We start from the raw sequence: 16,159 nt of genomic DNA on the forward strand, positions 1-16,159 counted from the left end.
GTGCCTAAGTGAGCTTGATATTTCCACCGATCTAGATATTGATATGTTTTGGGAAAAAGTTTATTCTATTAAAAATGGAATGAATAAAAATAGCTTCATGCATCTCGCCAATTTTGTTTTCAATATAATTTCATAACCACATAGGTCTGCGGCTGTAGAACGCAAATTTTCAACGCTTTCTTTGATAAAATCTAAATTAAGAAATAAACTTAAGATTGACAGTATCAATAGCAATTTGTTATGCAAGGAACTTGTAAACAAAAATGACCGCACTATGAGTGGTCAGGTGCTGAAGATTTGCATGTGTAATTAAATGATTTAAATTTACTTTTAAGAAATTCAACTTATTTATACATAACATGTACATATGTATATAATTCATACAACCAAGAAATGTTAAATGATCTCATCTCTGTGCCTAAGACTGTATCTGCATTTATTTATTTCTTGTTTGTTTTAAAATGTACAAAGTACATATATGTATGTATGTAAATATGTTGAAATTTATTTGGAAGGTTGTAAACGATTTTGGTCGGATTTGGGAAGAAAATTGGTAGGAGAAAATAATTGTTAGTGGCAACGCTGCTGATTTGCAAAGTCTGCAAATTCCTCTTTTATACATTATTCCTGGAGTGGCATGATCGAATTTGACCAATCAGAATTCGATCGTTCTAATTTCATCTTTTGGAATGCAAACATTAATTCATAGCAATTTCATGCTACTTAACACTTGCAGTGGAATAAGGTTTATGAGTACTTATGTTACTCCGGTGATTTACTTTTAATTGCCAATGAGGCGTCAGGTACGCGCTGCTTCACTTGATCTTACTTATGCTTGCAATAAACACCCTGCAGTACGGGGGAGTGACTACAGGACTGCTGAATCGGTAGCTATCTGATAAACACCGTCAATTACCGACCGACTACTTGCAGTGTATTTCATCGATTACTTTTACACGGCAATGTCCTTGGCGGTAGTCACCATCGGCTCTCTCTGCACTACCGGGAGTTACTAAATTAATCACTTGCGTGATTTATGGGCGCCCTCTGTCGTAGTTTTTCGCTATTCTGCTTACGACTGGTTCGACTCTGCACTACCATGTGCACTACCACGGGTTAATAGAGTAGCTACTTACCTAGGAGTCGGTGCAGTAGCGGTTCAAAAGTAGCGATTGACTGCAGCAGTACTGGAGGGCCGCTACTGTGCATTGTGTGGTGTCGAATTAAGTATGTTTATCCCCCTTATTCTAGAAGCCGAATTTTCGTAATTCGTAATTCGTAGCTACGCTACGAAAAACAAAAAATCCACATGCTGCAACCCTTGCGGAAACATGTGCGCATTTCCAGCTATCAGTTGTTTTTCGAAGATAGCTGAATAAAGGAAAACAAAGTGGAAGGGAATTAAAGAAACACTCATCATGTGCTTGTTTATTGTAAAATTTGTTAATTTTGCATATTTTGGGGAATATTATGGATTCTGATGTATATGCAATTATAGCAGCAGAGTAAGCGGGCGCTATGGCAATGGATTCACAAAGGTATGCGGAGCTGTCCGGCATAGTAACCATGGGCGCATCTATGTCAGCTTCTGGTTGAATTGTTGAACCACAAGCCAGAACTTCTCAATCCAGTTAATGCAATAACAGCTTCTTCCAAGCCATTGAAAACATGCAGTTTGTTAGGTCCACCACCTGTTGCGCTTGCTTCTGCCTTCGGCCGCGCTTAGGGATTATAACCCTTACTATGTAGAATTCTCCTTTCTGTGTTGCGAGGAAGAGGGGCTTCCGCATGTCAAAGGTATACAACATTTCTTGTGCATATCACACCGGCTACGCCGTCCACAGTATTTTTGCGCAAACCCACGTCGAAATTTGCAAAAAAGTGCTTAGTGCAAACCGAGTTTATTAATAAGCTAGTGGTAGGAAATTTGAAACATTTATCTTAAATAAAATGTGAATCCTTTGATTACACGTGTATGTTAAAGTTTTTGGATTCGGGTTATGCGTTTGGACACAACAACCGAAAATCGTTGTACATTAACTAAACCGGACCCAAGTTTCTCGATAAGGGGCAACAAATATTCTTTTTTGCTGGTTTATATAAAGCAGTGGATAAAAATATGCGTATATGCGAAAGGCAAATTTATCTGTTAAATGAACACCACCAATATTTCTTGCAAACACACATCGATTTACATCTTTTATTTCGCCTCCGACACAGAATTGTTTTCGTACAAAATTACGCAAAAAAGCTTACTCGTTCGTTTTTAGGCATGCCATTTTTACGAATTTCGAAAGTTCGAAAATACGATTCGGATTGCAGCATACTATTTCTACGATTCGTAGCAAAATCCGAACACGAAAGAGTTGCAGAATAGGGGTGTATAATTTGTGTGGTCGGTGTCCATTGACTTGAATATCAGACTAATAGAGTTTGTTGTAGTTGTTGTTGGTATTGGAGATATTGGTGATGACGTTGGGAGTGTGGTGGTCGAATGTGTAACTCCTCCCCTCTTAGATTTGAACTGCTCCTGAAGTTCAATCACTTGATGTGTCGAATCTTCCCTCTGCACTCTTTTACAATAATTCTTACTTTCTATACAATATTTCGTTAGTAAGATTGCTAATAAGAGTACAAAAACTACTGCTAGTGAGATTGAAAAATTAACATTATTTATATGATTGTACCTTAATTCTTTGATTTCTTCTGTGTTCTCTATATTTTTTAAATGTATTATAGTTATGCTTATATTCATATCTTCATAAAATGGTAATATTCCAAAGTTATAAAATATGTTATCTACATTTTCGTAAATATTATCTTCTATACTAAGTGTACAATTTTTAAATTCTATAATGTTATTTCCTTGAATTTCATAATTCATTTTGTTACAATCATGTTTTAATTTAATTTTCTGTAAATTTTTTGTAAACAAAGTTCCTTTTTCTATTTCTCTAATTTCTGTTTCCTTATTTGTTGTACTAGTACAAAAATTGAATTTGCTTTTAAACAAATTATTACTTAAATTTAGTCTTCCTTTAAAAAGAATTTCATCATTTAAATAAAAAACATTTTCTGTATCTGTTATATAGTTTTGTTTGTCTATATTTACCTCTTTTTGAGCTTTATTTGGTATTGATAAGATTTCGATTTTAAAATAATCTTCTTTGCAAAATTGTTGTATCATTATAACAACGATTACATTCTTTTTAATTTCAATAACATTACTCTTTATATATTTTAATTTTTTATTATTTACGTTAAATTTTTTAATTTCTTTGTTAGTTAATACATTTCTTCCTAGTTTTCCTATCCTTGAAAATGCTATTAAATTTTGGATTTTTTCTACTTCATTTAATAAATAACACTATGCGACAGTCAAAATAGGGATGGGATGAAACCAACGGGAAATGTTATATCGGTCAAAAACAAGTTATACGTGTCCCGGCGTTTCGCTGGGTCACGTGTAGGAATCGAGATATATATATAACTATCATATAGGGGAAATTGTCACCTTTGGTGGTCTTTTTTTGACATAACTCGAGAAACACTAGTCCGATTTTGCTCAAACAAATTTAAAAAAATTAAAAATTACAATTCCTTTAATCTGTTCATATAACGTTTTTCTATATAATCAACAGTTTTGCCGGTAAAAATAAATGTATGAAGAAAAAAAATATTTTGTGCGTAAAATATTAAATTTTTTTAAAACTGTTGATTATATAGAAAAACGTTATTATTATTATTAAAATAATCTTCTTTGCAAAATTGTGGTATCATTATAACAATGATTACATTCTTTTTAATTTCAATAACATTACTCTTTATATATTTTAATATTTTATTATTTACGTTAAATTTTGTAATTTCTTTGTTAGTTAATACATTTCTTCCTAGTTTTCCTATCCTTGAAAATGCTATTAAATTTTGGATTTTGGATTTTTTCTACTTCATTTAATATATAATTAATATCAAATTGTAATTGTATTAATCGGCCGCTGTGGTGTAGTGGTAAGCAGTGCGCGCTTCCACTCCGCAGCACCTGGGTCCAAGCCCTGGTCAAAGCAACATCGCAAAAAAATATACAAAAAAGGTTTTTTCTTTACAGCGGTCGTCCCTCGGCAGGCAATGGCAAACCTTCGAGTGAATTTCTGCCATGAAAAACAGCTTCTCATTGAAATACAATCGCCGTTCGCAGTCGGCGTAAAACTGTAGGTCCCTCCGCTTTGTGTGACAATATCAAGGCGCACGCCACAAATCGGAGGAGAAGCTCGGCCAAACACTAACATATGTGTAAGCGCCAATCTATTATTATTATTAATTGTATTAATTCTATTGCTTCTACATCTTTCTTTTGTAATGATGTCAAGTTTCTTAAAACTGAATTAGAATTTTTTAAATTTTCTTCAGTTTTATTTGCTAACAAATCATCATTTTGTTGCAATTCTAAATTAATATTAATTTGTTTATTATGTGCATTTATTAGATTATGATTGTTTTCATCAATAAGTTTTAAATGATCGGTTAGTTCCTGTCTATCTTCATCATCCATTGTGGCAAATAAAAAATTCATTCCTTTTCCTACAATATTCATTAAAGCTCTTTTGTGTCTAATTCTTAATGGTTTTATTGAAGTTAGTTTTGTTTCTACTGTATTTAATGCAAATAATAAGTTCTGTGTAGACTTATTGGCGCATATTCATAGTCATATTTAGTACTCAACTAAGTCGAAACTATTCTAAGTCACAACTAAAGCTATTCATAGTCGCCTTAGTTTCGACTTTTCTGGCTAAGTACCAACTTAAAATTTAGTTTCGGCTGCAGCTGCAACTAAGTCGTAACTAGGAAGAAGTATTTTATCAAATTAAGGGAAAACAGGCGAAATATGTAAAAATTAAGTTGGTAGAGGGTGATTTTGATAATATTGAATAAATTCCAATTAAAATTTACAAAGATCGATCCATTTTAATCGGAATATGAAATTAAATGCGTATTACAATTCGAATAAAGCTACATCACAATTTTATAATTGGAATAATTTAGATAAATTTTCAAATAATAAGTCAGTTTCACGCTAGTTCTTTTAAAGTAAATTTGTGCATAACATTTAGATATCTACTATTTGTATGTTTCACAGCATGCTTTCGATAAACATCGACTTCACATCACTGCGGTTGTTCTGGCTATTTCACACAATTAACAAGAAAAATATACCATATTCTTTTGCATAATCATGAAATGAAAATAAAAATTACATAAACGGATGATCAAACTTGATATTATTTAATAAAAATATAATTTTTCCAAAATATCGTAAAGAAAAATCGATACATTTTCACAATCGTTTTGCTATATCGTGAACTAAGTCGAAACTACTTAGTAGAAGTCTGAAATGCGACTATGATAGAGGTAAATTTTAAGTTGGCAGTTAAATTTAAGTTGCAACTTTGTTAGTTTCGACTTAGTTGCTGGACTATGAATACGCGCCATTATTTTTAAATGTAGCATTAAAATTTATAATTGCTTCATTTAATTTTGCTATTATATCTTCGAATCCATTATATCTTCGAATTTGGAATCCAATGTATCAAATTTACTCAGACAAGATAGAATCAATTCAAAAACAATTCCTACTTTTTGCTGTAAGAAATTTCCGTTGGGATTCTCAATATAACCTTCCACCTCATACGAGCCGATTAAACCTTATTAATTTTCCTACACTTTCCAGCCGCAGGCAAATGCTTAGTACAATTTTTATAGATAAATTTCAAGGCCGCTTCTTCTTGGCGAAGTTAGCCTTAATGTTCCCTCCCGGGTATCAAGACACTTTTGCCCCCTATTTCTGAAAGCTTGTAAAACTAATTTTGAATTGCACGACTCACTCCGTTGCTTATGCCAGGATTTTAGCTCTTATTCCAGCACGTTTGATATATCAGATCCGCTTTTCAGCATTAAGAAATCGATACTGTCTTCTCTCAATAAATGAATCATTAAAATAAAGACATAAAATCGGCTGATGAATTTAGTTCTGTAGCTGAACAGTTTTAGATCTCGACACTTAACAAACTGCTGCCTATCGTGACTCGGCGCAAAATTGAAAATACTGGTTCCGTACGTTATGTGGACTGCGCCACTCGTGCGGATGGGCGGGAATGGAGGATAAAAACCGTTGGAATTATTATATTATATATATATATATATTATATATATATATATATATTATATATATATATATATGCATGCGTGCTATATGTTAAATTGAACCTATACTAAATTTTTACCTGTTTAATTGGAGGAGTTATAACGTAAAACAACATCTCTCAGTTGTATGGGAGCTAGATGTTTTAGTGAACCGATTTCGATGATTTTATGGAATAGTTAAGGTAAATATCTTCAAAACTCAAGGACTTTTTTATAAAATAATTAAAATTTAAGCAAAGTATCAAGTACCGCTATCTCGAGAAGTGGAGCCAATAGGGTAAAACTGAGGACACCATTGAATTTAGAAGGCTCCAATTAAGTAACACAAACTATCAGAATATTTGTCGAAAAAAAGTTACTTTGATACCACTCTCGAAATATTCTGACTAAAAGAAGGACCATCATTAAAAGTAGTAAATCAGGGTTTTTACACACTTTTAGAGACAAATTTTTTGAAGCATTTTACATGTATGTATATGTAATTTTATAAGAAATAGCAGTTATAGAAAGATTTAGATCGTTTCGACGTATTTTCCAGATGTGCCTTCAATTAAGGTGTTTTTGGAATAAAAATTACGCTCAAGATCGCAGAATATTTTATCTTTAAAAGTTAGTTTATTCTGAAAGCACACCTCTTGCTAAGGTATCAAATTATTCGTAATTGTTTGTAGAATACAATACATAATCAAAAAGTTCTTAAAATTAAATGCTTCAAAACCTATACGCGTTAAACCAAAAATTTTGAAAATTGTAAAATGTATAGGTACAGACTTTGAGTTACTTGCTATTTCGTTATTTTTTAAGGTCCACTTTTCTTACCTACTACATATGAAGTGTACACATAAGTGCTAAATGCCCATTTAATTTCAAATCAGAATATGGTGTGCTTCAAAAGTTATTACATAAATAATTAATTGTGTTCCTCTTAAAATTACATAAAAAATTCACTTGTTTTCATAATTTTTTTTTAAACACCTATAATTCAAAAGTTATGCAACAAATTGATCCAAATTTTTTTTGAGGCTTCAAGTATACGTCAATGAATTATATCCAAAAGCAACCAGCTGGATTTAGTTTACAACAGTGAAAATAAAGCTAAATAACACAAAGGTTACCTGTTTTTTAGATTTGCCCATATGCGTACTTAGTTTTTAAATATCTTAACCTTAAAGGAAATTTTATTACGACCTTTATTTTCGTTAACATTTTAAAATTAATAATAATAATAATAGATTGGCGCTTACACATACATATGTTAGTGTTTGGCCGAGCTTCTCCTCCGACTTGTGGCGTGCACCTTGATGTTGTCACACAAAGCGGAGGGATCTACAGTTTTACGCCGACTCCGAACGGCGATTGTATTTTAATGAGAAGCTGTTTTTCATGGCAGAAATTCACTCGGAGGTTTGCCATTGCCTGCCGAGAGACGACCGCTGTTAAGAAAAAACCTTTTTCTATATTTTTTGGGATGTTGCTTTGACCAGGGTTTGCTGATGAGTGAAAGCGCGCTCTGCTTACCACCACACCACAGCGGCCGACATTTTAAAATTACATTTCTGAATTATACCCGTTATACTATCAAATAATTATGCGTTTAAATTGTTAGACCAAAGTGCGTAGCCATCCGAGGCACTGCTCCAATAATCAGTTGGATATATACAGTATATATTTTACCAAAAAATTCAGTTACAAAATCACAATTATTGGAAATTATCGCTCAAATTTTCCAGTGAATTTGAAACAAAAAGGCAAAAGATGACCCTCGAAGAAGAAAATAAACCTAATGGTGCATTTACATGGTATGAATCTGTTCATAAGCCGTATGAATTTTCCTATAAAAGAAGCACAACTCTACGAAGAAATGAATTAAAGCGATATATATTTAACAATTTTGACTTATATACTTGGCAACATTTTTTTTTGTAAACAACAAATAAAAAAATTTTATTTTGTGCTAGCTTCGAAACTAGACGCTTATTTTTTGTTAAATGTGCTTTAAAAAGGACCTACTGCCAATAAAGCCTTGTAGATAGCTATTTTTCCATATTTGTAATGCTTCCATTTAAACATCTTTATGGAAAAACAGTTTTTTGCTCAGAATTGCTTGTTTACGAAACGCTTGGCATAAGTTGAAATCATAGGGATGCCGTTTTCTTCCGTTTCTCCGCATATCGTCGTTTAAAGTACAAAACCGCGCATCAAGGAAATGCAAAACCTCGTATGTGTGGTTGCCTAAATTTTATAGGAGAGAGTCCTAATTAAAAACGGTTCTCTCTTTTAAGATTAATTATCTCTTCTCCTTATGTCTAAGTATCGAAATTTTATTATAAATGGCCAAGGACTTGATGTCAGGAGCTTCCGGTGACCAAATATCTTTTTTGGCACAAATTTCAGTTTCGAGGTTTTGCAGAACCATATACGCGTTTTTGTACTTTAAAGGACGATATACATATTGGCGCTTAAACAATGTTAGTGTTTGGCCTAGCTTCTCCTCCGATTTGCGGCGTGCGTGATTTTGTCACACAAAGTAAAGGACAGTTTTACGCCGACTCCGAACGGCGATTGCATTTTAATGAGAAGCTGTTTCCATGACAGAATACACTCGGAGGTTTACTATTACCAACAGAGGGGCAACCACTAGTAGAAAATACTGGGCCTGAAGACAGGCTCTGCGTAATGCTCTACAGCAGCTGTCATTACTTTTACATATATTGCTGGTATATTCAAAATTCTATCCCGAACTTTGGAGTGTATATATGTAATATAAAAAAGAATGAGCGGTACTATAAGAAAATGTACCCAAAATTCAGGAGCAAATGAAAAAATGCTCATTGAAAATAGTTCTCTTGTATAAATTAAAAGATATAACTTAAGCGGTTACAGCGCTAAACAAAGGGAAAAGTTAGAAAAATAGTAATGCGGTTTGAAGGAAACATTCTTTGATTTCGAATTGAAAATAGGTTGAAGTGGCTGCTAGGCCCAGAGGGCGCCAGCACACTTAGGCCCGATCAGGGCCCATTGTGATAAATTCGAATTCAAAATACATTACGATCATATTGTACCGAAATAAAAGCGGTATCCCTGCATTTTGTAAAAGCCAGAAAGAAGCATAAACTATATGAAAAAATTAAAGGGATAAGTATACATGCCTTCTATAATTTTGACTTATATGTATATTTGGCAAGTCTTTGTGTAAATAACAAAAAATACACATTTTCATTCTTTGCCAGCTTGGAAAATATAGGCTTATTTTTACTTTAATGTGATATAAAGCTCATTAAATGTTCTGTAATGTCTTGTTTTAAGTTGGTTATCATAGTTCTTTGTATTTTTATTGTCCACTAAACGTGAGTGGCTTCTATTTAAAAAGTTCTAGTACAAAGAATTTCTTTGTTTTGAATTTGTTTGTTTATTGTTTTTAATTTTTAAAAGTCATACTTTTGACGTGTATGTGAATGGCGGAGTTGCCGCTTTTCTCCTTTTCGGTGGGTTTTTATATTAAAAAGGCATCAAAATGGTAAAAAACCTTCTTGGTATCTCTGCATCTGTTAAACTTTTTATGGGAAGATGTATGAAAATCCAACTTGCTATAATTTCATATGCTTAACAGTTTCACAACAGTATGTTTACAGTATCTCCCCATAATTTTTCATATGAAAAAATGTATTATATGCATCCCACTCGATATCATTGAATTCCTCATTGGAACATGTAGTCCCTCTATTTTAGCGTATCAACAGTTCATATGGCTTCATACCATGATTCAATAATAGAAAGGTTTTGTAATAAAACAGTCTTCTCGCTTCCACACATAAAATCGGCTCCTTTACTTGTGCAGAATGTTGCTTACTCTACAGTTTGTAGTGATATTAGTAGTAAAACCCAAAATTCTTCATACTAAATATTCGTTGGCATCACCTTCGTTTGCGCAATTTTCTAGAACAAGTGTAGAATGGCGACCGTTTAGCTATAAAATAACCAAAAATGCCGATTGATAGAACTTTTTATGCTAATTTCAACGATACCAAATTTATTTGGCGCAGGTAAAAAATAAAGAAGATATAAGAGGTTTATTTGCTTTGTTTTTTTTTGCAGATCATGACAAAATATGTAATATCGAGTTAATGGTAATAACTTGTACTTTCTAAATAATATAAATTTCTTTACCATTAATTATGCAGATTTTTCAAAAAAGGTTATTTCATGAAAAAATAAAATTTTTTTCGTTTTTTAGTTGTTTTGTATTAAAAATACAAAAAGCTATAAATTATGTACATCAGCTGAAAGAAAAATTAATTATCTTCATGGTGACGTCATTCGATTTTTAATCGGTTACATAGTTCATAAGATATTAATATTAAAAAAATCTAAAGACTGAACTTTAAGCTTCTAGAGAACGTCTTAATTTTTCACTTGCGCCAAATAATCATGGCATGAGCATAAAAAGTTCTATTGATCTGCATTTTTCGTTTTTGCATAGCTGAAGGGTCGGTATTCTAGATTTCTTCCAGGAAATTACGAATAACTGAAATCAAAAATGCATGTTTTTATGTGTTGTTTAGTATTTCCATTAAAACACCAAATATATTTTAAATTCGCATAGAATTAATAATACACATTTTACTTCTAATTGTATACTTTGCGTACTTGTAGTACCTTTCTACTACCGTTTTCGCAAAAGGCGATCACATTCTTTCCCTTTCTCCTACTTCCAAAATACAAATCTGGATAAAGGAGTGTCAAATTTTAGCTGCCACAAATTACATAACCTTGTATTATTGAATCATGGCTTCATACCATGTAAATGCACCATAAGAATGGCGGCGTCTTGCGCTTATTTGCAAATAGTACCACTAATCAATACTTATTTGCGTGATTTAGTTATTTGCAAATAAAATATTAACTCAGCGTTTATACCGGAAAGTTTGCTCCATTTTTTGTTCCATTTTGCCTAGAAATGAAATTGGAATGAATAGAGTAGGCATTACTGTAACGCTGGTATGCCGAAATTGCAAAAATTACAACAACCACCCTAAGTGACAACACCTTATTATTATTTCACCATGGCTAATACTCATACATATTCTTTTGCAAATAATTTACTCTTTTTAAGCACATATTTGTTGCTCTCTTTGCAGCACCACCAGCTACCGGTTCATCAGTGAATCCCACCGCCGTGACCAGTCCGAGCGCTCAAAATGTGCCCGTTGGAGGCGCAACTGTGGGTGGCGCTGGCGCGGCAGGTCACGCTACACAAGCGGCCGCAGTCGCCTCGCCTTTGGGAGCGGCAGCGGCCACTTCGCCCACCACGCAACCTGAACTGCCAGTATTTACGTGCCCGCGTCGGCCGAATTTGGGACGGGAAGGTAGACCGATTGTTTTGCGCGCCAACCATTTTCAGGTGTCTATGCCACGCGGCTATGTGCATCATTACGATATTAACATTCAGCCGGACAAGTGTCCGCGAAAAGTAAATCGGGAAATCATCGAGACCATGGTGCATGCATACAGCAAGATATTCGGTGTTTTGAAGCCAGTATTTGACGGCCGCAATAATCTGTATACACGTGACCCGCTTCCCATAGGCAACGATCGTCTGGAATTGGAGGTGACGCTTCCAGGGGAAGGAAAGGATCGCATATTCCGTGTAACGATTAAATGGATGGCTCAAGTATCACTTTTCAATTTAGAGGAGGCATTAGAGGGACGTACACGCCAGATACCGTACGATGCAATACTTGCATTAGATGTAGTTATGCGACACTTACCTAGCATGACGTACACACCGGTTGGTCGCAGTTTCTTCAGCTCTCCCGATGGTTATTACCATCCCTTGGGTGGAGGTCGTGAGGTATGGTTTGGTTTCCACCAGAGTGTGCGTCCTTCGCAATGGAAAATGATGCTAAACATTGATGGTGTGTATTTCGTTTTATTTATTTTAACCCAAATCGTCACTTTTCTCCCAAATTTTTTGCCACATTCAGTTTCGGCCACGGCTTTTTACAAAGCACAGCCAGTTATTGATTTTATGTGTGAAGTGCTCGATATACGAGATATCAACGAGCAAAGAAAGCCGCTCACCGATTCACAACGTGTCAAATTTACTAAGGAAATCAAAGGTTTGAAGATTGAAATCACCCATTGTGGAGCCATGCGTCGCAAATACCGTGTATGCAATGTTACACGTAGACCAGCACAAATGCAATCGTAAGTTGTTTATAAACATTGTTTGCATATTAAGTTACACACATATAAATGTGCAGTCCCCGCCAATCCATTAGAAACCAAGCATATATATATATAAAGTTTTGCGACAAAACTGTTAGTAATCGTTAAAAAATAAATATTTTCTACCAAGAGTAGCGAATATTTTGTAAGAGTTAAGAAAATCGTGGATGTTTATTAAAATAGTGCTAGCATATTCACTTATAATAATTGTAGCTTTGCGCAGAATTACTGCATAGATATCCAAAAAATATGAAATGGACGAAGAAATTCACTTTCAACTGGACCAATGAGGGCGTCGCTGCAACTCTGATAAGCGGTAGTGATTTATGCAGAGAATATATGTATATGTATAAAAATATTTTGGCGCTTTAGCAGAGATCACACGATTTGAACATTTTCACAGTTACAGAGTGGTGTTGTTTGCAAAGTTGTTATTGAGCTGAACTGATTATTTCAAAACAACACCACTCTGCGACTGCCAAAATGTACAAATCTGTACAAATGTGCAAATCGTGTGATCCCTGTTTTACACTTTTGCTAAGTGTTTGGTCGAGCTTCTCCTCCAATTTGGAGGGACCTACAGCTTCACGGCCCCTCCGACCTTTTTCATATAAGAAATACAGTCTGATAGCCCAGTTATGCATACTTACATAGCTTTTCATGAGAGTTGTCACATAAGAATCTGTTAAACGGGCTTTCCGTGTAAGCGGTTACCCTACGCATAGCACTTAACATGTATAATTCTGTTTGTTTTTGATTTTTACGTGAAAATGGTATAGCAGTGCAAGTATGCATAACTGGGCAATGAGCGTCGACCTCTGTCGAACATAGTGGAGCGGCGGACAAAGAGCATCGAGAAAAGCGGCGATTTTAAACGCATATGTGTCAATGGGAGAGTGCATAGTGAAGAGCAAACCATACATACACGTTTTTAATTGAAGCTTAGATACGTGCAGCATATTTTGCCGATATGACGCCTGGTTGCCTATTTACACGGGGCTTAAGTTTTACCTTTCTTTCTTGGAAATTGTTTAACGAAACTTAATGAAAAAAAGAAAAATGTTTTTGTTCCGTCATTTTATGGGATTACATTTTTTACATTAATGAGCAGTGTATAGAAAAAATATAAAAAAATAAGTCAACATTTTCTTTTTGATTTTTTTTTTTAGTTTGACATTTATAAACTTTTTTTGTACATAAAAACATTGTCTCTAATGTTAACTTTAAGTACCCAAATGGCCAAAATGGGGTCCGAAGGCGTACGGACTCCAGATCGTCTAACGCTCGAGCAATTTTTGAAAAGGGAAAGGTGTGTAAAAATCAATGCTGAAAACCGGTTTTGAACCGTACCGGGTTTTGAACTGAACTGCCACTTTTTTCGGACTCCGAACCGAACCGTTTTTATTTTGAAATTCCAAAACCGAACGAAAATCACTCAAAAAAATGTTTCGGTTCGATTCAAATGAAAATAGGGGTATAGCATTTTTTCACGTTTTGTAATACACATGGTTATTTATTAACATTAAACCAACAAAAGAAAAATAATTAAATGTCGCACTCCTATTATTTTGACCAAAGGTATACTTCTACACATGAAGTTAAGGCCTAGTGTAAGCTCCAACCTACCGGAAATGAGGGTTCAACATTAAGCCAAGATTTTGAGTGTCAATTCGAAATTCTGAGTATGCTGTTTTTGTCTACTCGCACGACTTGTCCAAACCTTAAAAACGTTTATGAACATTTTTCTAATTTCGCCTTGATCGCGTTAATTTTAAATATTTTTTTTTATATTACGCATTTTCTACCATAAATAAAATTCCCACATACTTTGTATGGTTGAAAATCCGTGAAAAATTGCCATTGATCAACTTAAAACTTGAAAAATTTTTCCTATACATTTTTATTAAAAGGTTTGCATTTTAGATGAAACTGCAGAATTTCCATAACTTTTGCACAAAGTTTGAAACTTGGATTCATATGGTTAAAAATAAATGAACATTAAATAAACAAAAGAAAAGTAGCGAAAACTTGCTAAAATGTCGTGCCGCTCCACCACTATATATATGGATATTTGAATTTGATCTTAGTAACATAGCCTTTTATTTTTATGTTACAGATTTGCCATATTTTTACAATATTTGTATCCTATGGCATACAAAATTGAACCGAACCGCCCCGATTTTTGGAGTGGTTTTCAACCCTGGTAAAAATACAAAAACAATATGAATAAATCATATTAATTTTGCTAAAGGTCTGAAATCACGAAAAAGCCTTCAAGGAAATGGCAGAATTGAACTTTGTTGCAAGTTCACATGAAAAATTTTCTCTATCTGCAAGTCGCTTAAAATTTCCTCCAATCCCGTCGCAAGAAGATTTCCCATGTGAACTTGCAACAAAGTTCAATTCTGCCATTTCCTTAAAGGACTTAAGCAAAGTTAATATAATTTATTCATATTGTTTTTGTTTTTACACACCTTTCCTTTTTCAAAAATATGCAATTTCATAAAATTTGGATGTCCATAAAAAATATAAATAAAATTAGATAGATTTGGTAGGAAAATTAAACAAATTTTTAAAAGGGATTTTTTGATGCAGTTTACTTCTATTTGATACATGGATCCACAGTCTTGCCCCTAAATTTCATTTGACAACATTCCGCCATCTTGAAATTAAGTTTCTTTGGGTTTTTTTGCGATTTGAGAGCTTATTTTGCCTGTAATCGGCCGCTGTGGTAAGCAGTACGCGCTTCCACTCCGCAGCACCTGGGCTCAAACCCTGGTCAAAGCAACATCGCAAAAAAATATAGAAAAAGGTTTTTTCTTAACAGCGGTCGTCCCACGGCAGGCAATGACAAACCTCCGAGTGTTTTTCTGCCATGAAAAACAGCTTCTCATAAAAATATAATCGACGTTCGGAGTCGGCGTAAAACTGTAGGTCCCTCCGCTTTGTATGATAACATCAAGACGCACGCCACAAGTCGGAGGAGAAGCTCGGCCAGACACTAACATATATGTAAGCGCCAATCTATTATTATTAGTAGATATGTAATTTCCCACATTTGTTATAGAGAAGGTTTTTTAAAAATAGCATTTTTTGTTGTAAAAAATTAGCAAAAACTGCGAAAGAAATTTACATTGTCACGGTTTCGTAATTTTTTGACAACTTCTGTTGAAAATACATAGCGTATCGAAATTCCAAAGTTGTAGAGCATTCCATTCTTCACAACTTTTATACCTACTTTTTTTTTTTTGTACGACGCTTAGATAACGGCCGGGAAAGTGCCAACCATAGCGATTAGATAAGTTTGGCAGGAAAATTAAAAAAAAAATTGTAACAGCGATTTTTTGATGCAGTTTACTTCTATTTGACACGTGGATCATGGATCCACAGTCGCCCCTAAATTTCGTTTGGTAACATTCCACCATCTTGGAAATGAGTTTTACGGCGCATCCCATGCATCGCTATGTTTATCGCGTTCCCGGCCGTGATCTAAGCATAGTAAAAAAAAGATGTACGTACAAAAGTTGTGGGAAATTAAATTCTCTACAACCTTGGAATTTCAATATGATATGTATTTTCAACAGAAATTGTCCAAAAATGGCGAAAACCGTGGCAATGTAAATTTTTTTCGCAGTTTTTGCTCATTTTTACAATAAAAAATTATATTTAAAAAAAAAAACCTTCTATAAAACAAATGTAGGAAATTAAATTCCCTACATATTTGTATATA

The 16,159-nt window shown here is 34.0% G+C and overlaps 1 protein-coding gene across 1 annotated transcript in view; it reads left to right on the plus strand.

The window, feature by feature from the left end:
- The window catches only part of LOC118744878 (protein argonaute-2), a gene marked incomplete at its 5' end in the record, with an annotated part of 71,283 nt that overhangs the window by 4,937 nt on the left and 50,187 nt on the right, over nucleotides 1-16,159 (plus strand). Inside the window, 2 exon segments of the mRNA XM_036478279.1 lie at nucleotides 11,340-12,116; nucleotides 12,186-12,408. Coding sequence (XP_036334172.1) covers nucleotides 11,340-12,116; nucleotides 12,186-12,408 — 1,000 coding nt within the window.

Source organism: Rhagoletis pomonella, unplaced genomic scaffold (genome assembly GCF_013731165.1).
Source record: "Rhagoletis pomonella isolate Grant_MI unplaced genomic scaffold, Rhpom_1.0 Rhpom_scaffold_00008, whole genome shotgun sequence".
In the NCBI taxonomy this organism is placed as follows: domain Eukaryota; kingdom Metazoa; phylum Arthropoda; class Insecta; order Diptera; family Tephritidae; genus Rhagoletis; species Rhagoletis pomonella.